Source organism: Hippocampus guttulatus, chromosome 14 (assembly GCF_054856545.1).
Source record: "Hippocampus guttulatus isolate MCC_2025c chromosome 14, RoL_Hgut_1.0, whole genome shotgun sequence".
Classification (NCBI taxonomy): domain Eukaryota; kingdom Metazoa; phylum Chordata; class Actinopteri; order Syngnathiformes; family Syngnathidae; genus Hippocampus; species Hippocampus guttulatus.
Window position 1 is genome coordinate 14131767 of NC_141274.1, and position 25964 is coordinate 14157730.

At 45.6% G+C, this 25964-nt stretch overlaps 1 protein-coding gene across 1 annotated transcript; it reads right to left on the minus strand.

Moving 5' to 3' along the window:
* Window positions 1–84: 84 nt before the first annotated feature.
* LOC147195262 (ephrin type-A receptor 4-A-like) lies at window positions 85–25964 on the minus strand. The gene is made up of 19 exons (XM_086128709.1): window positions 25800–25964; window positions 25173–25240; window positions 20613–20810; window positions 19301–19411; window positions 18380–18734; window positions 9212–9367; window positions 7672–8181; window positions 5990–6114; window positions 5715–5874; window positions 5516–5627; window positions 4235–4293; window positions 3579–3692; window positions 3304–3489; window positions 2886–2947; window positions 2581–2790; window positions 2285–2461; window positions 1475–1662; window positions 1141–1320; window positions 85–956 (listed from the first exon to the last, which is right to left on the minus strand). Exons 1-19 carry the CDS (start codon window positions 25954–25956, stop codon window positions 839–841), a joined length of 3246 nt encoding a protein of 1081 aa, XP_085984835.1. The 5' UTR covers window positions 25957–25964; the 3' UTR covers window positions 85–838.

A 25964-nucleotide genomic window follows, 5' to 3' on the forward strand; every position in this document is an offset into this window, starting at 1 on the left:
CTCTATGCTTTCAGAGTTAAGGTGTCCTGAATATTGTGGCCGATGAGTATCACTGAAAACACTCTACGCAGTCAATATTACACATTAATGTCCACCGATGGAGTTTGGCATTTATTGTAATGCAATATGGCAATCAATTCAGTTTCCCCTCCTCACTTCTAATTTACAATATACAGTAGAAACTACATTAAAAAAAAAAGGCCATAAATAAAATATTTCATGTTGCTAATGAGAGACGGTCAAGACTGACATGACATTCTAATGTAAATGTCTAATCAATACGATTCAACCAAGGGAACTATGAGAACAAAAGAAAAACATTCAGTACGTTAGTCTGCAACTAGCGACGACAAATTTGCCCCGACTGCTCCCAATTTCACTTTGCATATCAAGAATGTTCAAAGATGTGCAACATTTGGACACAGGAGAGCCAACCCTTTGTGGATTTACATTGTACACACACACGCATGCACGCGCACACCCACGCGCAGAGCGCACGCACACTGTTCTTCAAGTCAAGCCCAAAGCAGCAAAGAAAGTCCCACATAAAACTGGAAGCCATTCTGCTTTCATGTCAGCTTTCACAAAACGGATAATAAAAGAATGGCAAATTAAAAAGTGAAGAAGAAGAAGACGGGGGGGCTTCAGTCTCAGTAGCAATCTGTGGCCAACGTCCATATTGTGTGTTTAGAAAGCACGGCAGGATGGAAATTGACGCAAGTGCTGCTTTCTCACTTTTCACTTTCCATTCCGCTCCGCTGTACTGATCCACTGGTGAAAAGTCCCCCCTAAAGTGCACGGGTGAGGTAAATGGAATTCAGGTTTTCTGACCTGCGACTCAGACTGGAACCATTGTATGTTGCATGTGCTGCATTTGAGACAATATTTCTTGCTGGGCACCGGCAACTAGTATGTCCTGGTGCGATGGTGTGATGATTCCCAATCTGTCCATCTCCCTGTGGGCACAGAGAGGAGAAAACACGAGCTTTGAGGAAAAAATCAAATAAAATAGAGGGGCACGAATCAAAGGTGATTTTAGAATGATTTTAGTGGCAAGCGTGAAGCTAAAGTTGAAAGCCAAGGTGAAAACGTTGAGTGTGTAGGACGTTGTAACGGAATTCACACAAAAGTGGCACTCACTGGTGTGTGAGTGCCAGCAGGTTGTCAAGGCTGGAATATCCTCCTGCCGCCAGTGTCTCTGTGTACCGTTCCAAGCCAATGGACTGGAGCCACTCACACAGTGACCACTTGGACGCACACACTTCTGGTAGAACCGACACACACACCTCCGGACACGCTCCTGACTCCAGCACCGCGGGTCTGTGAGTACGCAGAGAACACACTGAAATTGGTGTGAAAAATCCCTTCCTTCAAAAGAAATAAAATAAAAAAAATGCTAGAATTGAATGTGACTATTTGGCTCTTGATTTTGCTCTGTAAATCGATTTTTTCTGAACATGATGGTACACTGTACCTTTCCCCTCCGGTTCTGCGCAGAGTCCCAGGGTTGCGAATCAGCTTATCCAGCATGTTGAGAATCTGGCTGAAAGTGGGTCTTTCTGCTCGGTCTCGTTCCCAGCAGTCCAACATGAGCTGGTGCAGGACCACCGGACAGTCCATGGGAGCAGGAAGACGGTAGCCCTCCTCGATTGCTTTTATCACCTACATGAAGGACACAGGGGGGAGGTTCATCGTTTTCATTGGCTAGAAAACAGCCCTGCATTGCTAAATCCATCCATCCATCTATTTTCCGATCCGCTTTATCCTCGCAAGGGTCGCGGGGGGCTGGAGCCGATCTATGTGATTGTTTTAAATCAACCGCGCAAATTTCTTCTTGTTTTTATGTTCAGTTTGATATGAGGCCATTGGAAAGACTTATTTGGTCAAAACCATCACGGAATAACCGAATCGTGGCGGGGGATCCATAGTTTGTTATGATGGCAGAATAACCGCTTCAAAAGTCCTTTGATGGTGACACTGATGGTCTTGTCATCTGGAACTTTCAAGCCTTTGACTAATTATGGATGACAAAGAAGGCTTTGATGTGACGTTTCACTTACAGCGCCATACATAAAGCTGCTTTATGAGTCTATTGACGTCCACGAGGTCCAATCTACATACTAATGTAGCCTTACCAAGCAAGGGTGTCTCCGCACATTTGAGAGCACCACTCCAGACACAATGCCTCCATGTACTACGACGGGCGTACCCTTTTTCCAACCATTTTACTCCTTCTTCTGATAGTAAGATGACTTGTAGGTCAGAGATGATTAAAAATACTCACATCCTGGTTGTTCATGTCCCAGTAGGGCCTCTCGCCGTACGAAATCACTTCCCACATGACGATGCCGTAACTCCACACGTCACTGGCTGTGGTGAACTTCCTGTAGGCGATGGCTTCCGGAGCCGTCCACCTGATGGGGATCTTTCCGCCAGGGGAGAGGTAAGTGCCAAGGGCTTCCTAAAATAACGATAGTTATACATGTTAGCTTTTTTTTTTTTTTTAAATATGCACACGACAAAGCTAAATTGTGATCGTGACATGAAAACAGAGGCTGCACGGAGAGTGGATGTTCTTACCCTTGTGGTGTACGCAGCTTCCGGGTCATCCTCCAAAACCCGACTGAGGCCAAAGTCAGACACCTTACACACCAGGTTGCTGTTGACCAGGATGTTTCGTGCGGCGAGGTCTCGATGAACGTAACTCATGTCCGACAGGTACTTCATGCCAGAGGCGATGCCGCGCAGCATGCCCACCAGCTGGATCACCGTGAACTGGCCGTCGTGTTTCTGATCCGTCACGAGAGCCAATCAAACGCGATAAACACTTCAAATCCCATCTCGCTCCAACACCAAAAGGACGATGTAACCAGAGTTAAACGTACCCGAAGAAACGCATCCAGGGATCCATTTTCCATATATTCCGTAACGATCATGAGCGGTTTACCTAAACACAAAAGACGTATTCAGTGGTTTCATTTGTTCCAACAATCTCTTCTTTTCATTTTGGAGCATCTCTCTCCCAGTATGTGTCTGTTGTTTATTTATTTATTTTTTTGTCCAATCAGATTTGAGCTTCTTTGTGTTGCCATGTCAATCGAAACTGACAAGGGTCTTCAGAATCAGCGGTGCTGGCCCAAGTATCACAAACTATGTTAGCAACGGGACTATTTCTTTGGCCAGTCGGATTTCAAATCCCTCTTCTGGTTGGTTGGTTTGAGTTAAACCCGTTACGGCCAATTTGACGAGCAACGACACGATGTGATGCAATACGGCTGCCACCGCTCCTCCACATCGACTCACATCTGGTGACGACTCCCTCCAGCCTGATGATGTTCGGGTGGTCAAACTGCCCCATGATCGACGCCTCCGACAGGAAGTCTCGCCTTTGCTTGTCCGAGTAGCCCGCCTTCAGGCTTTTAATGGCCACGTACACTTCTCGCTTTCCGTGCAAACGCAATCGCCCGCTGCACACCTCGCCAAACTCTCCTACACGGCAAACCGGCAAGGTCAGCGCACGTGGGTGCAGTTTTATGACGGGGTGCGTGCGCGCGTGCGTGCGTTATTAGCCGGCTCACCCATGCCGATAACTCTCTCGATGTGAATGCAGCTCACGTCAATCTCCTTGGCAAACTCGTGGATGGCCTGATCCGGGTCCTCGTAGGTGAACGGGTCCACGTAGATCTTCACGCCTGCCGCGGAGGAGAAGAAGCAAGGGAATGTGTTAGGGTGGCATCGAGGTGGAAAATAGCCAGAAAGATTCTGGTAAATGGCCATGAATTTTGGAACTAGTCCAATTTGGAAACTTTCCATGGGAATGAAGGGCAACAAGGGTATCACGTTCAAGCTTAAATATGAAGATGTTGTGATGTCATTGATACATCATGCAAAATACATTCACCCGACCCCAAAAATTCAGATTGACGTGTCAATCAAAGTACCACTCTACGTGCATGAAATATGTTTGTATTAGTCAGCATTATGCAAAAATATAGTAGATCCTCCCTGCGTAAATTCAAATTTCCCTTGAAGCCGACCCTCAACTCCTGATATATTACCATTTATTCCCATAAATTCCTGTTCAGAAATCATGGACTCTTGCAACCCCAGAAAGGATGCGAAGGAGGATGAGAGGTGGGAGCTGTGTAACGGCTACAAATTATGTAAATGTCTTGGTAGGATAACAGTTTCAAGGGATAGCATCACTCTGTGCACATTTGCGGGTGAAATCTACCTGGATTAAGATGTTTCTCCTCCTCTGAGTCTTGCTTGGTTTTACTGTACTTGCTCCTCCTGCTCACAAATCCAAGTTATACATATATTTACACTTACAGCAAGTAAATGACACTTTTTCTTTTTTTTGGGGGGGGGGGGGGGGAGGGTTTGAGAGCAGGCAGGACACGGCGCGAGAACATGAAAGCGTTTGGGTAACGGGGGGAGGGGGAGAAAGGGGTAGGGGTGGGCGGTGGCTTGATGGGGGAGGTTGACATCAGGTAGGTTGAGATAAAAGGTGTTTTTCATGAAACAAAGAAAGTATCCCCCCCCCCCCCCCCCCCCCCAAAAACCCCTTTGTGGATGAACAGGGACAGGTGTGTTTAATGTGCATCTGTGCGCACCTGCTCCGGCTTTGTGTGCGTGTGCATGTGTGTGTAAGACACACACACACACACACACACACACACACACACACACACACACACACACACGCAGAAACACCGAAGAGGAGACAGTGATGACAAGTCAGGGACAAAGGGATTATCACTGTCTCCACTCTAATCGCCTTTAAAAAAGCTGCAGGTAACACACACGCCTTATTTAGCGGCACAATAGCGGCGGTAGCGTGGGCGTCTTTCTTAATGACGGTGGTGCCGTTTAAGGCAAATGCATTATGCATTAAAAATACACTCAATGGGCACTTCATTCGGCACACCTGCATCGTCTAATGGGAATGGGAAAGGACTGAATCAGAAATATGGCCTTTATGAAAAAAAAAACATTGGAATTTCTAATTACAATTCATACATAATTTAGATGGAATTATCGGGGACAAAAACATTGGTTCTTCAATGGAACCTGACACACGTTTTGTGGAAATCAGTGGACAATTTCCCAAAATCCTCCTAAGCCGATTTTTGATACAGACAGACAGCTAGCTAGCTAGATTGTTCGCCTCGAGGGACATGTGGTCAACATCAAACATATATCATATATCATAATGAGAGATGTTTCTGATATTCAGCCTCTTTCATGGTGGCTGAATGAGGGAAACCAATTTACAAACGCCTCTCAGTATCACGCGGTGCACTTCGACACAACTGCAAACTAGAATAATACACAGATGGAACACAATTCAAATGACTTTAACAGAGTCCATCAAACCATTTTTATCTCGGAGCGCTCTGCATGGGATCTCTTTGCTCATGTAATACCGGGGCCAGCGATGACGATCGTGAAGTTATCAAACGTGAATGCTCGCCTGCTTGTATGGCACGTACATTGGTGTGCGCGTGTGTACCTGCGACTAATGATGAAAACAGCTGCAGATATAAGCAACAGAATTCCAACCCCGCTCACAGACAGCAACAGGAAGGCGGAGTTGACGCCTTCTCCGATCAGAGGGAATGGATCTACGCAGGAAAACCCGCATTTCATTATCCCTCCCCACAAATATCAACGTGAGCCACCCAAACAGGCAACGGTTGTGATTTGTGTACCTGAATTGGTAGCGAATTCAAACGGGGTGCTGAACTCTCCATATCCGGCGGCGGTGCGAGCCCGCACGTGAAAGACGTAGACAGTGATCGGGTTCAGTCCCGTGACTTCCACGTTTCGAGAGAAGGTCCTCATTATGCGGTAGGACCTCTCCCTCTGATCCTGATGAGAGCAGACAAAGGTGGCCTGCTTTGAGCGCCCGACAAGAAGCCTGTCCAACAAAATATTGGCATTCCAGGCAACTGGCTCGGCTCCATTAACCCGCCTGGACACTCACTTTCTCGTAAAACTTGACCTCATATTCCAGGATGACCCCGTTGGGTTGATCGGGCTGTTGCCATGACAATGACAAAGTGTGCCTCGTGACATCCGTGGCTTGAACGGATGACACCCGAGAGGGAGCTGAAGGACAGAAAGAGATCAAACTAAAAACAAAGCCCCAAAAATGTGAAATGACATACACATTGCCAGTTAGCTCATTCAGTATACTCAAGTATCCAAATTTGCCGCTGCATGCACCACATGCATGGATCAGCACACTAATTGATCAGCGTATGAAGGGTAGGGTTTGAAGTCATGCGACCCTGAGTGAAAATGCTGACGTGCGCTCGCTTTTTCCAACACTGTGGCGTCCTCTTCTTTCAAGCAGCAGCCGCTTGACTTGTTTGACTATCAAGCTCCGCCCCCGATCTTTGCCCAGATTCTTAATTATTATTATTATACATATATTTTTTACTACAACTCTTATGTTGCATCTCATTCAAACTGCATACGTGCACCGAATATTGTGAACGGCGCAATTATATATCAGTAATGTATGGCGAACCTTTCTCCACAATCCCATTGACCCAGCGCTCATGAGAGCTAACCTAAATCTTATTCCGTCCTATTCCAGTGGGGCAAAACACCTCGCTCGCTCTATAGCTCCCCATCGCTCCATTTTCCACGGGTCCCTTCTGCTGTGAGTCATGACGCGGAGCCATATGGCTGCGCAGGTTGGACTTGACACATCCCAGGCACACGCTGGTGTTGTGCACTCCCAGCTAACTTATTTCCCCGGGGCACCTCAAAGTTAGCAGGTGCGCCACTTTTCCAAAAATGCCAACGCAAAGCCTTCAAGCCAAGACTGCTGAGATATCGGGTAGAAACACGAACCGAGGCCACGCGCGGGAAACGCCAAAGAGTCTCAGCCAACACCCCCTCAACTAAAATGAAACACACCGTAAAAACGACAGGACTGTTTTTTTTTAAATGGTTAGCAAAGGACACAAGAAAGAGGGCATTCTTTTATACATTTATGGCTTCCTGTTACTATTTCGATTTTTGCGCCGTGTTCACTCTTCGTATTTCAGTCAGTGATGTGCATTTCCCGGAATGTTTTCTGACATCCGCTTGAGAAGACCCCTGTAATTAATTCAGCCATTGTTTAGTGTAGGAGGACAGAGTAATAACTATGGCAACATTGGCAGTGAGATTATGGTACGGCAGTTCCAAGTGGAGAGAGCGCAACGGAAAGGGTTTGCATTGCTTTCCACGTCACAGATTTGTTGCTGCTAAAAATACCTACAAAAAAATAAAATAAAATTGACAATCACAGTGTGAGCTTTTTCAACAGATCATTTCACCATTGCTCCACCCTGCAGCATTGATAGTTCAAGTCACGATTCAATGTACTGTATGTTTTTTTTGGGGGGGTGTTGTTCCGACATCTGTGAGGTCGCGTTTGGAGCAGTGTTGCAAAACCACAGTTCGGCGCCAAGTTTCAGAAGCTTTATGGCATTCTCGCTGCTCACTCAAAGAGCGGTACAATTTCCGCTCCTCATGGCAAGGTTTCCGAAACAGGATGTGTTCTGGACAAAACATGCAACGAGAGCCCGCCCACTATACACAACCTCTCCTCGAGCAGGCGTTTTCGTAACATCTGAAGATGATATTAGCGCCAATCAAAAAAGTTCTTACCGGCTTGATTGGTGGTCACGGAGACAGACACGCTCTGGGCGGCCCCGGCAGAACCGCCCTGGGAGACGCCGTTACGTGCCCGCACGATGAAAGTATAGTGAGTGTGGGCTCGGAGTTCGCTCACTACCACACGGGTGCCCGTCAGGCCAGTCTGGTCTGGAGAGAAAAGCACGTCCGAGCTGCACGGCTGGCACAGCTGAGAGCCCGAGGCCACTCTGGCGGAATCTCTCTGGTAGACGCCTCTCCCCATCTGGACTTGAGGTCCCACCACGAAGCCCTGGTCTGACTGCATCGCTCGGCCGACGTGTTGAGCATCAGGTTGGGAAGTACTACGATTCCTGCCGATGGTTTGATCACCCGTCGGAGTATCGCCGCCGCTTTGACAAACGAGACACTCCAGGCTGTAGCTGAGGTCGCTTCGTCCTCCCAGCCAGCGGGGGGGGCTCCATTCCAGAAGCACCGAGGTCTCGTTCACCACGGAGATCAGCTGCTGTGGCGCTGACGGAGGCTCTGAGGAAGGAGGGAAAGGAAGAATAGGTTTTTATGGTCCAAGTCCAAAAACCAAGCACTCAAGACATCGGTCTCTCTCACAAGATCAAGCGTTGACCAGGGAGCATCGAAATGCACATTTTCATTTGTCTTTTTCACTTGTTTTTTCTCAAAACAAATACCGCCATCAACCAAGAAATAAAGAACAAGATGAGAGAAGAAGACTACACACATTAAGACTCGGTCGATACTCCAGTGTCATCTGTTTTCATAAATCTGTGTCCTAAATTTCCCTCAGAGTAAACTTTTAACAATTGTCACGTTGAGCTTGCCAATATGGCTACCCTGCTTATTTGTTAGGAAATGTTCAATGTTAAAAGGATTTTAAAAACATTGCCTGACAGCTAATAAAGGTTCAACTCATGAACCCATTCTATATATTTCTGTTACGACAACAACATCGTTTAAAACTCAGGCGGTGTCCTAGAACAGATTGTGAGTTTATTTCGACTGTATTTGTTGACATCAGGAGTTGTTGTCTAAAAGAGAGGAGGGCTGGCAGAATACTCAAGCTCATACTGTTCAGATGGGGGCACGGGGGAGGTTGTTGTTTTTTGTTTGTTTTTTTTCAGAGGGGCTTCCATTTTTTTTTTTTTTGTGAACAAGTTAGAGTTCTCAATTTTTTCCCAGGCCAAGAAGACCACATGCTCCATACAGACATAATTCAATTTTTTTTTTTTTACGAGTGGGGTCTTCAACGCAGGACATCACTGAGACGCTGAGATAAGCAGACAAGGAGAAAGGCAACATTCATTTATTCACGTCGGAGTCCGAGCTGCCTAACAGGATGCGGATGCTGGTTTAGTCATAAGTAATAGGATCACGAAACAAGAGTGTCATTTAGACAAGTGAGTGTCCGCCTCTGTTTTGCATCGGGTGTGGAGGAGGGGATGCTTAGGGTGGGCAAGAAATTGTTGTCTGTTTGTGAACTGAAAGTCATTGCGTCGGCATGTTCGCCATTCTTACGACAAGCGGAGCAATGTTTTCTTACGGGAACAGGCCATAGAGGGAGGGTCGCTGTCAGCTCGAAAGTATCCGGAGTGGCAGTCACAAACGGTCGCCCCTTCTCGAAGGGAGTAGCTGTGTGGAGGGCACTTTGAGCATCCCGCATCAGATGACCTGGACTTGTAGAAACCGGCGGAACATGCTGCAGAAAGACACGGACATACACCAGGCACAGTCACCCATTTGGCTCTTGCGTCATACCAAAGTTGAAATCCGTTGACACATTTTGGACTGAAGGTCCTCTGAAAGGGAAAAGACACACATTTGACACACCATAGCGAAGAGAGTTGAATGATTCAAAATGCGGTTGGAATATATCGAGGGGTGTCTTCATGTTTCATGCAACGAGGCGCTCTAATGCAGTGCAAACGAATCAAAGAGAAACTAAAGAGAAGTGAAATGGTGCTCAACGATTGTCTTTGAACGTGTGTCGAATCCTTAAATCTCTATTACAGAAATAATCCGGATAGTAACCAAAAGTTAATGAGCGGATTACGCGTCAAGGTAAAAACGTAGCCTCCCCCTCTACTGCGTCGTGTACTTTGGAGGCTTCGACCAGCAGTGTAGCATTTTGCCCGCATCCCAAAGTGAAGCAGCACTGATGTGCCAGCAGTTTCCTGTAGCTAATCATCACTGATCATCAGTGAAGCTGTTAATACATGAGGATAGGCAGCAATGTGCCAGCTAAATCAAGCGCAGACAGAAGACCGCCGGCAAGCTTACTTGCTCACTCTGCAAGCTTGAAAACACATAATCATGGATTTTATTTTAAAAAACGGAGTCAATGGGTTTTTTTGCATGCTGGGGGTTGAAAGAATATTTCCGAACCCGACACTGAAATGTATGCTGTCCATTGGTTTGGAAAGTACTCCTCGTGTCGCTTTCCAAACACATTTCTGTGCCTTGTGAATGCGACAACTGGTGAATTTGGAGTCCAATTATAGCCCTAGACGCTACGTCTGTGTTGCCTTTCAGCCAAAGTAGAATTAAGTACGGTAATTAGTTGTTTTTTTTTAATTGTCATGCAGGCACAGTGTTTCTTGGACACTGATTAATGTATGTTGGAATAAATCCCAGTCTTGTGTTATTTATTAAAAATGAACATGCATATCTAGGGCTGAGCAATTAATAGAAATGTAATCCTGATTTCAATTTTGGCTTATCACCATCATAACAACATTACAAACGGGGGGGGGGGGGGGGAATGAATCACGTGCCAAACAATGTAGTGGGTTTTAAATACAAGAAGCTTCATTTTAGAAAGTCAATGTGAAATGCGAACGCAATCCTTCACAAATAGTGGGACGATGGCAGGGGAGGACCCACAGGGAACATGCTACAATAAAGTGTAATTGCACATCCACTACAGTAGGTGACAGTGGCACTTTCATTTAACGTTTTTTGGGGTGGTGGTGGAGAGGGGGGGTTAACATGAAATTTGATGCACTTAATTTTTTTTTGTTACAGACTAAAAAGAACAATGTTCGCGAGGTTATTTATTTTCAATTGTGAATTGATCTGTACTTCTTTCGCGTTTCTCTGTTTTGTACTGTTTTCTTTAATGTTGATAAGGGTTTGCATTGGTGTATTTATAACAATTTTAAAGGGAAACCATAACAATTGCGAAGCACCGTGATAACAGGAAGTTAACATCGACTTACAAATATTCACACTCAAACACTGTTGGAACACACACAGGCAGGTAATATAATAATACTAAAAGTCACATAATCTTTTTAATTTGTTTAAAATAATTATAATAGTTCATATTCTTATCTTATCTTATCTTATAAAACTCTGAGTATGGCACCACAGCAACATTTTATTTTTATTTACAGTTTTTTATTGATTTTTTTTTAGTATGTAATTCTATTATTCTTGCATTATTTATTGTTCCAAATACAGTGGGTCTTTTTTTTTCTGTCCCTCAACATTTTAAGCTCAAGAAACATTAAGAGGAAAATCAGACGACATTTAAAAGCACAAGCATTTTGTTGCACAAAATAAAAATGTCCCTGAAAGTCAGAAGAGGACGTAAACAGCGGACATGCATAATACGTTCTTCTTACGCGTCACAATTTTACCTGCCCTAATTTCTTTGGCGATAGAATATTACATTTCACAGTGGAGTGCGAAAGCGGTGTAGAAATTGACGACTCCTTTTAATGGCAGAGAAAATCTTGCAGCGTATAGGAGAAACTTTGGCGTGACGAAGGCAGACGAGAGGTTGCCTAACAGTCGGCCCTTTTTAATTTTGACGCCTGTTTTTGCCCTTGAGGGGACAACTCCACAGGACACCTGTGATATAGTCCTTGTGTGCCTTCTAAGCCTTGCGGCGAAAGGACTGACCACCCTCCAAGCAATATCATCAAAAGCGACTCAGGCCAAGTGACCCTTGACCCTTCATACAGTTCTCTTTGTCTTTCATATTGACCGGCCAGAAAGGCCAGACAATAAGATAATTGACACAAGGTATAGTCTTGGCGCTTAGAGACAACCTCAAGGGAGTTTTCCAAAGCAAACAAAGAGACACATTTTGACTTTCAGTGAACATTCCGATGAAATGCATCGAAGCTCAAACACGGTGCTGACAGCCCGCACAAGCGTAAGTGACATGTACACAGGAGACAAGAGATGCAAAATGAGAGGAGGGTCTCTCCCGGCTGTATACTGACGGCTTTGGGCATTGACGGGGCAACAAAGCTGTAAATGAGAACATAATTATCCATCTTGACGCTCACTGGTGGGAGCCAACCAGATTGGAGAGCAGGGGCTGAAACCCCCCCCCCCCCCCCCAACCCCCTTTTGAATTCCCGAGGGTAAATCCTCAATTTGTTTCCATTGCGAGCATCATCACACCGTATTCATCTTTCCTGGTGCTCAACCCTCTCCCATTTCCAAAGAGTTTGGAGACATCCCAGTGCTTGTAGGAAGAGATGCGGCAAAAATGTGTGTGTGTGTGTGTGTGTGTTATGATGAGCGGATGACAGGGTGGAAGTCTTGATTCACACAGACCATCCTGTCCCATCTGGGTGAGTCTCCATACATCTCCCCTTTCACACACTGGCTTGGCCTCCCCCTTTCAGACTTTTCACAACCTCCTTCTTCGCTTCCTGCACATTTCCTCCACGGCGTCCATTTTTCATGCCTCGGATCCCCCGATAACTCAACGTGCGCCAAACAACAAGTAAGCCGGGTTTTATAGCCTATTGATGCCAGAACAGCCCGCACGGAAAGCTGTTCTGTAAATTCATTAACATAAATCCAATAAAACAATAAAGATAAAATACAGCCCAAGCAAGTAAACAGCACAATGAGGAAAAGAGAGTCGTAACGAGACAAGAGATAAGATTCAGAGCTGCTGAGGTTTTTCGGGGTTGATTGCAGGGCTCAGCAATGCTCTGATGAGGGTGGGGGGGGGGGGGGGGTGCTAGGCTAGCACAGCATCTTTGTCGGTATCCAACCCAATCAGGCGTCCCTTCCACCAGCACCGAGGTCACAATAAGGGAGGACGAGAAAGAAAGGAAAAGGCATTTGAAGCCGTAAACTTCCTCCATCGTCCTCTCGTGTCTCCCGTTCTCTCTCTGTTGTCTGGAGGCTTTTCAGTGGCTTTTGCGGCGGTTTCAAAGTGTTGCAGAGGAGGCGGTTGGGGGCGGCTGACCCGGAATAAGAGTTCATGCGGACATCATTAACCCGGCGCGAACCCTCATGCTAGTGAGAGCTGCGTACAACCCAAATGCACAACTAATGCATATGGTCAACACAAAGTTCAAAATTGTTCCATTTGGCGCGCGCTTAACGCCAAGATCGGCTTTCGTGCCCTGAACAAAACCGAAAGAGATGGTTGATGTCCGTCCTAACCCGGGTACAGACGGCCTTTAGCGTTTATATGGATGCAAACATTTGATGTCAATGTATTCTCCATTCCTGATCCTGATGAACTGGTTTTTCACGTACGTAGAGACAAGCGGGGGAACACGAAAATGTCGACAGAGTGAGGAAACCCTGCTTTGAGGAAGGAAAAAAAAAAGAATGTCGATGAGATTTTTTTGCGATTAAAAAAAACAACAACCAAAAAAGAGGTGGAGAAATCTAGAAAAGGGGGAGGGCCGAACGGACGGAGACATGCAGGCGAAGGTGCCCTTTGATTACTATCAGCATTGTCGCCATTTGCATATGCATTGTTCTCTCATCTAAAATGCAAATGTAGCTCATCGCAAATCTGACGTCGGCGCACTGTATGCATGACTGCATGTGTGTGTGTGTGTGTTCCTCTTGAACCCATATCATCTGTCAACAAAGCCTCGTTTCCACCCAGCGGACGGTTCAGGCGCAGGAAGTACCCCAAGCCGTTCCGTGTCTGACACCTGTCTGTGCGATGGCGTGTGGGAGGGATTCGCCGAGTGACGGATGGATGCGCAAACTGATGAGGCTCGCGCGAGAAGGCGGGCGCACATTTAATCACGGGGGTCGCGCCCTGTTAATTGCAACCGAAAGAATGCGGGAGGATGGACGTGATTTTTATCTCGTCTCCTGTGGGCCTTCGTGTATGGCGCCGCCTGAACACGTGACGCTCCTCCCGTAGCTTGGTTCATAAATCCAAACTGACATCGCGGCCTAACGGATGTCGTCAGCACACCGAGAGTTGGGCTAAATTTACAAACGGCTACTTTAGAAACAAATCCAGAGGCTCCCCAAAAGCCAACAGTTCCAACATTAGCATGTGAGATGTGGGGGTCTCTCCAACAATGACCCCCCGCAAAGCCCCCCTCCATCCCCTCCTCTGTGTCACACAAAGATCAAGCCTCCAGTCGCACCCGCAGCCCCGCCATGACGGTGGATCGGGGAGTTGGGGAAAGACAAAGACGGACGGACGGGATGATGAGGGACAGAGAGAGTGCACCTTGTTGCGATGCCAGAGCGCCATCACTTGTGCCATTCCGGTTTCTTTCTTTGGCATCTACCAAATACAGGAAGCCCGCACGTACACACCAACAATATGCACCCCTACGCACACTTCCCTAAGCGTGGCCCGGGCAGCGCTCCAGCGTGTGTGCACAGACACCAAATAAGCAAAACCATTTTGTGGCCAAAATTCGACACAATTAAAAGGGGAAGCCTCAATTGAGCATCATTTCGATCATCCGCTCGCTCACTTCCTCTCCTGCACAGATTACATTTACATACTGTCAAGATTCGGGTTCAAGTCAAAATTCCGCTTTCAGAAACATGCAGGAAAACCGTTAGCCGGAGTAAACATGAGCGTGACGGGACAGAGTTACTCCCGCATTTGAATATCCCCATTCGAGCGGCGAGGCAAAAATGGACGCCATTTCCGTCTGTTTCTTTCTACTGTCAATCAAACACATTCGATTCATGTCAGGCGGCCCGGTAGTCCAGTGGTTAGCACGTCGGCTTCACAGTGCAGAGGTACCGGGTTCGATTCCAGCTCCGGCCTCCCTGTGTGGAGTTTGCATGTTCTCCCCGGGCTTGCGTGGGTTTTCTCCGGGTGCTCCGGTTTCCTCCCACGTTCCAAAAACATGCATGGCAGGCTGATTGGACACTCTAAATTGTCCCTAGGTGTGAGTGTGAGCGCGCATGGTTGTTCGTCTCTGTGTGCCCTGCAATTGGCTGGCAACTGATTCAGGGTGTCCCCCGCCTACTGCCCGAAGACGGCTGGGATAGGCTCCAGCACCCCCCGCGACCCTAGTGAGGATCTAGCGGTTCGGAAAATGGATGGATGGATTCATGTCACTCGACACAGGAATAAAGCAGTTGTTTTTTTGTTTTTTCTTCTGGCTCCAAAAATCTGCTTCTTTGCTGTCTTTTGCCATGATTGTTTCCCTCTGCTTGTGTATTTCCGGCAAGTTGCGCTCCGGACGCACAGACTTCTACACACGTATATGTCTGTCTGCGTACAAACGGTGTTATTCCGATTCGAAAAAGGGTTTCACACTTGTCCCGTTTGATTGTGTTGAAAGCACCCGACAAATGTTGACGTAATCCGATGCTGCGTTACCGCGTGAAAGCAAACTACGTAAAAAAAGCAAAAAGCGGCTTTTGGAGTCTCTTCTTTCATGTCAATCGTGATCTGGCTATTTTGTTCGAATCCTCTTTCACGCAGTCTTTTTTTTTTTGCTCCCGTCTCTCTGTCGTCTCATTCCATTTTCTCTCTGTGGTCGATGAGACACTGCAGGTGCGCTGGAAAGAAGCACAAGCATGAAATCTGTCTCGACGGTGGGGACTGGGAATGCAGAGACTGTACACAAAGAGGCATTCCAAGCCTCCCAGGCAGTGAGCGGCCCCGGGCAGCATCAGAAAGCCAAACGCAAGGAGGGGGGTGGGGGTGGGGGGGTGAGGAGTGGGACAAAAAACAGGAGGCTCGGCTTCCATTCTTCAGCCATTCCCATTTCAAACTCTCTCTGTTGTTTGTGCCGCGCTGGCCTCACGTCTCTCCGCCCTGGTTTCCGATCTTTGCAGACGGATCGCAGCTGTCAAACTTTTGACGACTTCATCTCGCTCGGTCGTGACCCTGCACTCCGCCTGTATGGGAGTGCGCGCACGGCTGTCAGTCAAGAGCGTTTGACGTCTTCATCGGGTTCAGTCACGACCTCGGTCTTAACCGGGGGGTGTAAAAAAAGAGGGGGGAGTTCCTGCGCTCTTGTGTTTCTCTATTCGTCCCCTTTGCACCCCGCGATGACCCCCTCTGACGGGGGGCGGGGCGGCGCTGCCTTCTGCTGTCACTGGCCCTTTTTCAATATCCCGATGGCACCATTCAACATCTAATCCCTTCTTCCTTGCCACGGCTCCCGCTATTATCCACGTCACCCCGTCTCAACAGTGAAAACGAGCGTTTAGCATTTCTCCAGACGGTCTGAGTCTCCTCTTGTTTCAGGATTCACAACTAGTCTTGGATTAGAATAAGCATCGCGGTACAAGAGGCAGAGGATACCTCCCTTGACTGGCCTGCCAGCGGTCCATACCTGTTGTCCTTTTGAAAATCTGCGGCGCTTTATGAAGCTCAAAATGCGACACTGAACACCCGGCCGGGACTGTCGCGCAACTGAAGTTCGGCCCACAAAGCTTCTCACAACACACTCTGCTATCGAAGTACACTTGAAGCAGCAGGTGTCTTTCAGCCTGTCTCCTGCACTGACAAAGCGCAGGCGCGGGAGTGAAGAAAATCCAGAAACCTTTCGACCTTGACGCCGGGTGGGAAGAGAGAACGTCTAAATCTCCTCTCCAGCGCCCCCCCCCCCCCGCCTTCCCTCATTCCCTCTTCGCACCGCTGCAAACTTAAAATGGGAGAAGGTGCCTGTCTGACACCGCCGGGGTCAAAGACTCGGCCGCGGCGGCATTTGCTATTCACACGCACTTTGATGGATTTCCAGCCATGCAAGCTGAGGCCGGCCAGTGAGCTGACAGGCGGCGGGAAGGGAGAAGCGCGGCTGACAGATAGATGGCACTTCACATCTGCTCCTGGTTCAACAGAGTCAAGGGGTTCTCCTAAATCTCGTCGAGGAGAAACATCTTTCAGACCTTTAGGTCCACCCGGCGAACCTCCTCCCTCCTTTCAGAGTGAACAAACGAGGTAAATGCGGTGAAGGTCTCCAAGAACATTTGTCACACACACACACACACCGAAATTTGGCTACTGCTCAACTTATTGAGAAGAGGAGAGAGGAAAAAATAAAAAAAAGAACGCCGTTTTCCAGTCCGCGGCTTGCCAACTGGAACCAATTGCAATTCCCTTTCTGTCATCGTTTCTCTCTTAAGTCGTTCTCTCTTCTTTTAAACTTTGAATTATAGCACTGTTTGTTATACAATTAGCCTTCTGGGATAGGCTCCATAAATAAAAATGGAGGGAGCAGTTCAGCAAAAGGCTCCCCCAGGTCCCCTGACTGGTCTCTGACCATCTGTGTGGGAGTGAATAGGGGGAGTGACACCGTGTTGTATGAATGTCTCCACATAAGACTTTTGTCGAATGCTTCACACACATGCAAGCAAGCACACACACACACACACACACACTCAGTTGTGTTGTCCAAGCCACCAAGCTCTCCACTTCCACGTCATCCACGCCTCAAGGATGATGGTGAGAGGTGTGAACAGATTGCATATTTGCTACTGTAAAGTTTGGACCAAACTTATAAGTGACAGAAAGGCAATTTTGTTTTTCTCCCCCTCATCCCTTTCTGTACAGATGGCGATTCACAATGAGACCTAACAACTTGAGAGTACCGGAAATGGAACAGCGGTGACCAAACTGTTTCTCCTAAATTGACTGGAATTCCTCCTCAAATCAAATATTTTTTTCCATAATGAATTTGAGAACATCTTTAAAAACATTGAAAATGGCATCATACAATATCGCTTTGAACCACGTTTCACAGTCTGTACAGTGGTGCCTCTACTTACGAACGTGTCTTCATACAAGATTTTCAAGTTACGAAACGCCTCAACAGGAAAATAATGCCTGTGTTGGATTAGTTCTTTGCAAAATGCCAGACAAAAAGAGAACATGAACTAAAGAGGGCAAAAAACGATGAAGACTCAGTTAAAAGTTAAATGACCATCATTTTTATTCTTTACTCGACTACGATGCACAACTCTCATTTATTGTGCACTCATCTAATTGTAACATGTATTTGTTACGTATTTTGATGCATTTATGTCTTAATTTTGGGGGGGCTTGCAACGGATTAGGGTATTTACATGGAAAACGCGTCTCCACTTACAAAATGTTATAGTTCAGAAATTTTTTCCAGAACCAATTGATTTTGTAAGTCGAGGTACCGCTGAACTATTTTTTAAATGACATTTACCAAAGTTCTGGAATCGATTCTGTACCTCTACTTTTACCAGTCTTTTTATAAACATAAGTATCTGCTCTTCCGCTTAGGTAAAGAGAAGGAGTCTGGTCAATTGTGCTGTCAAATACAATTTGAAGAAAGCAGAGTGCAACGTTAATTGCTGTCATTAGTGTTTCAGTTCTAGATAACAGACGGGCATTTGCCAATGTAGTTGTGAGCCTTCAACTAATGACGGTGTGACAAGAACAGCTGAATTAATGTGCCGTGTTTACCGCGAAAGCCTCATCACTGTCGGCTCGGATGAGTCGCGCCATCATAATAACCACAAACAAGCCGCTTACCTTTACATGAACTCCCTTTTTCTTCATATCCTGCCTTACAGAGACATCCGGCAATAGGAACCAGCCACTCTCCATCGGCACCGCAGTACATTTTGGGCTCTTCTCTTTCCTCTGATTGGTCGACGCAGGACCCCCTAACCTCCACTAAGGACGAAGTGTCGGCCCCTGTCACCGTGTCCGGGAAGGTTGCCAGATTGCGAATAGTCAGCGGGCAAGTTTTGTAGAAAACTCGCACAGACACCAAGGCGATGCAGGCGCCAACATCCTGGAAGGCCAAGTAGAAGCCCTTCCTGTTTGTCACCTTCACGTCCCGCACCTCAGTGTTGAGTTTCATGATGCGGTCGCCAACGTCCACCTAGACATGCGAAGATACGATTTACGCAATGCATTAGTCTGGTTGAAAAATGAAATGCCCCCCCTCCCCAACCCCACCTCCAAAATAAAGAAATAAAAAAAAACTCGACCAACGTATACCAATAGTATAGATTTGTGAAAAAATATGAAATTTATCGAACTGACATGTCCTTTTTTTTTAATGATCTCGAGGAACATCAACTGATTCCTTTTTCACATTTTTGTGTTTGCTGCAGGTAAAAAAACAAAAAAAATAATAATCCCGGATGTACACTTCCATCCTCAACAAAACGTGATTCATTTAATGGCATTTAATGGAAATCAGTAACACAGTGGTTGTGCAAATCCTCCTCACTAACAAATAATCAAATACTCATGAAAACATAAACCCTCTTAGGAGAGGTAATTAGCAAGGCCTGAGAAATATTCTTGTATGGTCCAGCAAAGATAAAAGTGCTTGTTCCACAAATAAAAACATTACAGCTAGGTGCCTCGGGAGGCTTTTTCTTCGAGATAAGAGTGAATTAAAGTGAGCGGGGGCGGCGGGATGAAGAATTCGCTCCTCACCTGAGTGAAACTCTCATCTGCTGCCACCGTGTCCACCTTAATGAAGCTGCTCTCTTTGATGAAGTTCTCCCTGTCTTCGTTGGACTCGTGGTAGTATAGATTGAACGTCTCCTGCAAGACAAAAGGGATTTAAAGAAGAGATCCATCTATTCATCTCTGTCGCTGCTCATTTTCCCTCTTTATATGATAATGAACCAAACTGAGCAATGGCGGGAGAGCCAGCCGCGGTAAAATATCATAAATATCCATCAAAAGCTGCCTTAGGGAAATTCGATACATGCTTGCATCTACACTGGGGGATACATTCCAGAAATGCCACAATAAGTGAGACCATATGGATCGTTTTTATCGTTTGCACAAGCTTGAAACACATTCACACAACTTATAAAATACACGACACACTAACATACAAGCATAAAATATTCAAAATGTATTTTGGTGTTTGTGTTAGACACATGACGTGCCTTTAAGAGGCGGGGCCTAGTGGTGTGGTGTGTGGCATGTGCGAGGGCAAACACTCAAACGCGGCCTGCTCTCAAACACTCATAGCACTTCTATCCGAAATCCGCTTGAAATAAATGGAAATGTCTTTAATTTGTTCGACCCTTGCCCCAAAGACAACAAAAACCAATGCATATAAATATGATATCACAGAGTCATATGATAATCATATTGAATGCGGCTCTTTCTGGTCTGCGCAACTTGGCCAGCGGGTGGCAGCATAATACAGTCATGCAGACAAATAAAGAAGAATCTTAACGGCACTAAGTGATTCAGTAATCTGCAGCAATGTTATTGTTTTTTTAGAGGATAAAGAATATATGCCCGTGAGCATTGTATTGTCTGTCTACATAAGTGGCGGCACCGTTGTTGCTGAAATATCTGTCCCTTAAAAAGTCTTTACACCGCCAAATAGACGCTATTTGTCTATGGCCCTGGCGTTTCCTATTGTGCCTTAGCATTAAGCTGTAGTTATGTGCTTGCTTTAAAAACACAACATGGAATTCCCTTTGTTATATGTTTAGTTTGACGGTGACTATGAATTGGGACTGGAAATAAACCTCTTTTTCAAGAGTAGTCCTGATAAACTGCTACTTGTGAAACGAGCAGAGTTGAGTTTTTACGCCATCCATCCTGAAGTTAGCATCTAAAAAGAAAATCAGGTCACTTGCATCTTGAGTATACAGTACTATATATTGTACAATCCCATTAAAAAAAAAAGAAAAAGAAAAAAAAACCTTGCTGAAAATTCCACTTTATACTAAAGATGACACAGACACAGTACGATTGGAATTATTCGAAGACTTCATACCTTGCAGGTGCCAGTGACCCCTGGCAGGCTGTTGCAGTCTCTGAGCGTAAACTTGACCTCCACGTAAACCCTCTGAGCACCAGACCTGGGGATCCAGTCCGTCCTCAGCCAGTTGTTCTGGTTGGGTTGCAAGACGTTACACACCTGGTACGTCCTGATGGGTATGTTCTTCTCATCCATGATGCTCACTTCTTCCCACTGCAAATCCACAACCCCACATTTAGTCTCTGCGGCTGTTTAGCAGTAGCACATCCAGCATGACAATGCAGTGGAAAATCAAGAGAACCAAATAATAGCATTCAGATATAGCAAATATCCATCGGTTATCTCATCCGCTTATCCTCACAACGGTCGCGGGTGTGCTGGAGCCTATCCCAGCTGTCACCAGGCAGTAGGCGGGGGACACCCTGAACCGCAGATATATAAAATGCACTTTTCAAATTAAAATATAATTCTTTAAATGCAAACTCTTGCAGTGCCGCCGCGATGTCTCATCGTTCTTATGTTGGCTGCTTTTTTAAATGTAAAACATCCATCATTTCATTATCAGAACCACTTAAAAAAATAATAATATATATATATATATTATTTTTTTTTAAATTTTGTTCTTACGTTTTATTGTAGCTAACTTTTAGACTTAAGACACGGTTATAACGCAGTTTTCAAATGTCGACAGTTCTACCTGGCAACAGGTGTCTAATTTCTACTGGCTATTTGACCATGGAGGGAGCCGTTTTAGTTTTGATTTTATGACAATAAAAGGAAATAATATATCACCAACTACAAAAGTTATTATTAATCAGTGTATGTATTCCAAAACCTCAGACTCAAATGCTGCCAAGTGAGATGCTTTGAAATGAAGCTGCCAAAAAATGAAACCCGGGAGAAATAAAATGCGGTTAAAAATAAACCTCATGAGCATGAAATTGTCTTTTGCTCTGCAATTTCAGACACTATTTCTCTAAACGCTCTCAAATAAATCATTTCACGAAATCGTGCATGCTGGAAAATTCGGGTAAGTCATTTGAACAAAACATTTGATCAATATGCATTGGTCTGTTGCGCTAATCCGCATACAAAACCAATGGACAGTCAAATAAAAAAGGGGAAGTCAATCCCAAAATGTTCCTGACAGGAATAGGTTCTTTGCTCCTCCACTAGTCTAGACACGGCATTCTGATTAATATTACGTTTGTGGAAGATGAGTTAAGCAGCAAAATCCACACGTTTTTAGCTATCTGAGGGGGCGGCCATTTTGCCACTCTATGTCAACTAACAATGCCATCACATTTTCTCAGAGCTCAGGTCACAACCAATCACGGCTCATCTTGTTTCTGAAACTGAGCCATGATTGGTTGTTACCTGAGCCCTGAGCAACTGCGATATCATTTTCAGTCAAGAGTAAGTGGCAAAATGGCCGCCGCCTGAAATGGACTATGAGTATGAATCAAACCACATTTAGACTAATAGATCTTCACGGAACATATTGTAATATCTGTTTCTTGAATTTGTGTGACGTCATAGAGAGGGGAGGAGCCAGGTTGGGGAAATATTGTGGAGCGCATGGGCGTGAGTTGTGGCTAACAGCAACTCCTATGAATGTGTGTTATTGCTCCTTTTGTTGATTAAAAACGACAGATTACATCAGCGACTGCGTGCATCCTTCTTTCCGCATTGAAGCGCATTACATTATTATTGTAAAGAACATTTTCCGGTTGACCTCCCCTTTATTTCTTGATTTTGGTCTAAGTAGAAAAAAAATCCAAGAAGTGGAATCGATAAACTGCACATATTTCCCATGTTGCATGGGCTAAATGACTGCAGCCATTCATTGTTGCATCACTATTCTGCTGCGGTATCCCATTTGTTGCCACTCCATTTTTTTTTTCCCAGCCACATTTCCATGCAAGTGAAGCAGGCTCAGCCTTCACTGCATCATCCATCTCAATAGACGCAGCCACTTGCCTTGTACCGTGACCCCTCAAATGACCGCCGAGCCTCCCAACTCCAAATTGGCTTTTTATTGCCACTGAATAATAATCTGCTCTCTCCCTACAACCCAGAGCCACACAAGCTTAAATGTGCCATGTCCAACGAGGGACAACGGGAGGGGGAGCGCGCGAAAGAAGGAATGAGCGAGCGCGCTCGTGCGCTTGTAACAATGCGAACGGGCGTGTGTGTGTATGTGCGCGGTGAACTCTCATCAATATGCCATCAGTGCTGATCTCCTCAGTTAGCTAATTATGGCCTTTAGTGCGACACATCTATTAGTGAATTGATGATTAGACATTAGACATTGTGTGCATTGGTGAGGTCATTCTACTGAACTAACTATAATTAACTTATGGGCCCCTCAAATACAGTATCGGTACCGCGTGTCAATGTGATTGTCATCTCCTCTTTTGGGGTGCCAGTAGGTCAATCTGGAAAGACTTGAACGAAGACGTGAGAGTGGAGCAGTTTCGTTAACAGGACAAACTGTCAAATATACAATACAAATTGAGAATTCTCGGAAGGTTCTGCTGTAGGCCACGGCTCACGCCCAGACCCCCACACTGAGACTAACTGGCCAACATGACAACACCTCCTGATATCCCTGACTAGCCAATGCCCCGGCACATATCCACCACACGAATACTACATTGCTTCCAGTAATTATTTCTTTTTAATGAACATCTAAACTGCACTGTACATACTTTTGTTTGTAGCCCCCCTCCATCTGATATTTTAACCCCATTTAATGGACTTCGCAATTGGGTGTTTATATTTTCGTTGGTTTACATCACACCATCCAATGGTCAATATTAACATCGCCATGAGCATTATAATCAGATAATCAATTACTGCAGTGAATTGAAGTAAAATGGAGCTGGCGGCTGAAGCCAGCGGTGGAGCAGTCGACTCAGTCTCGACGTTGTGTTTGTGACCTGAAGATATTCGCTAAGGTTTCAGCCATGCAGGCCTTTGCTATTGTCTTAACTGCTCTGGGCAATGACGGTGTGGAAACAAGAGTTCAGAACAATCAAATGGTTTCTCCCAACCCTTAATTGCAACGCGACACACTGGTGGTGAGTGATGTGAGTGAGTTAAACTACCACGTTAGGCTACCACGCTAGGGCGAAGTTTTGACATTTGCTGGACTGCCAATCTCTCGTTTGTGTTTTATTTTGTCATGCTCATGTTTATCAATGAGAACGAGTGATCTGCATCGTTGTTTTCTTTTTTGATCAATAGAATTCAATGACATTTAATGAATTAAACATTGTCTTTCAGAAAAGACAAGGAATGTCGTCACGTGCCCATTCTTTGTAGATGCATGCGTTTTCAAACCCCTAAAAACAATTTCCAGACATCAAATTTGGCTGCAGCCTATGCCAGCTAACTTTGAGCGAGGTCCACCCTGCACAGCCAATTGCCAGGGGCGCACATAGACAAACAATCATTCACACCGATGGAAAATCGAGACTGATCAATGAACCTAAAACGTGCATGTTTTTGCACCGCCGGAGGAAACTGGATTATCTCCATAAATGCCATTGCATTGGTGTGTGTTTGGGTTCATCATAAATAAAATGTGTTTTGTTTTATTATTACTTCTGATCTTGTGCCGGGTGTATTTTGTGATAGATTTGTTTCTCTACATTATAACCTGAAAACTGTTTTCCACGATAGGATCACAGAGGGGAAAAAACAATTCCGATAGATATTTTTTATTTTATTTTTTTGCACTTCTCCTAGTTAAAAGCTCCAATAGAGAGTTGAGCTTCAAGAGATGAAAATTTTATGACCGGTATGATGGCCCATGCTTCGGAGGGTTAATGTGCAGCGCAAGAGTGTACAAGGGCACGAGCGCGCTTCTCGCGTGGCAGGCGTGTTTTTATGTGTGGGTGTTTGAAGGCCGGGCCGTAAAGAAAAATGAGGTGTGATGCCTCCTTGTCTTGACTCATTTGGAGTCTTTATTAGCTGAAGAAAAAAAATCGCAGCTGCCAGGCGGGGGGGAATAAAGCTTTGGGTCTGCAAAGAGATCCCCTGTGATATGTATATTTGAAGCAAGAAGATGCAGAAAGTGTCAGAAGGGCTGAGGGGAGCCGGGGGGAGGGTGGCGCTTGTAATCAAAAGCTCGGTGTGTGCGGACCAGGACCCTGCCAATCAAGTGGCCTGTGAGAGAATGAGCGTATAGCGAATCAAGAAACCGGTGTCAAGTTCAGCAATAACTCTTAAACCAACAACGAGGTGAGAGAGTCACTGCACGGTGAAAGTAGACAACGGTGAGATTTTCTCAACAAATTCTAGCTAATGCATCACAGTTAAAAAAAAAAAAAAAAAAAGTCTAGAGAAATGACACCCACCACCAGGCTGCTTTATGCCACGTGGCGTGCCAAACACAATGCCAACTAGTTCATCTTAGCACTTAGGCTGTGTGGACAGCTCATTTTCAAATCTGTGGGATGAATATTTAGTTTCCAGCATGTTTGTGTGCGTTGTCCAAAAAGCCAGCAGGTTGTCCAAAGTGATTCTGATCAAAAAACTAAAAAGGAGAAATGGAGAGCTCCCACTCACCCCTCCTTCTGAGGGACTCGCTGCCCACTTCAGCTCTCCTGGCACTGTCCTGGTATCCAGCAGGGTCACTAAAATGACACATACACTGTCAACAATACTTCAATTTAAGAAAATAAAAAAGTGCAGTTTACAGAATTGATATACATCATTTAACTAGATTCTAATGTGGATTTAAGAGACACCTTCTCCACTCATGATATTCATTTTTTTCAGCAAAGGATAAGGAATACAATCGATCTGTCCGTCCCACGAACACTGAAAACGTCTCCAAAATTTCTGGATAAGATAAAAACTGATTTGTTGGCATTCAAATCCAAATGGAATGTTTGATTCAAGGGTGTCCGAAAACTTTTGTCCTTTCTGCACTTCATCATTTAAAACTGTAGGTAAGATTACATGAGCGACAAGGTGGTCACATGCAAAACATTTCAAGACGAACCATTCACATGACACATCCCAAAGTGCCTCGAGATGCATCACTAGGCAAGGAAGCAAAAGAACGCTGCGAATGCTCCAATCTGTCAACTTTTCACCCTCACAGCTTTTCGTAAAAGCGAACCATCAGCGCGTACGGAGCGCACGCAGCCTCGCCTCGCCGCGCAGCAGACCGTCACACGGACACCTTACCTTCATTGGCCGGATAAATCCTCGTCCTTGAACTTGAAACTACAGTTATTATCCACATAAACGCCGTGAATGTTCGCCCTATATGCGCAGCCATGTGTGACGAAGGGATGCGTGCCTGTTGGCCGCTGGCTGTGCGCGCTGGCTGCGGAGGATCCATCCCGGTGG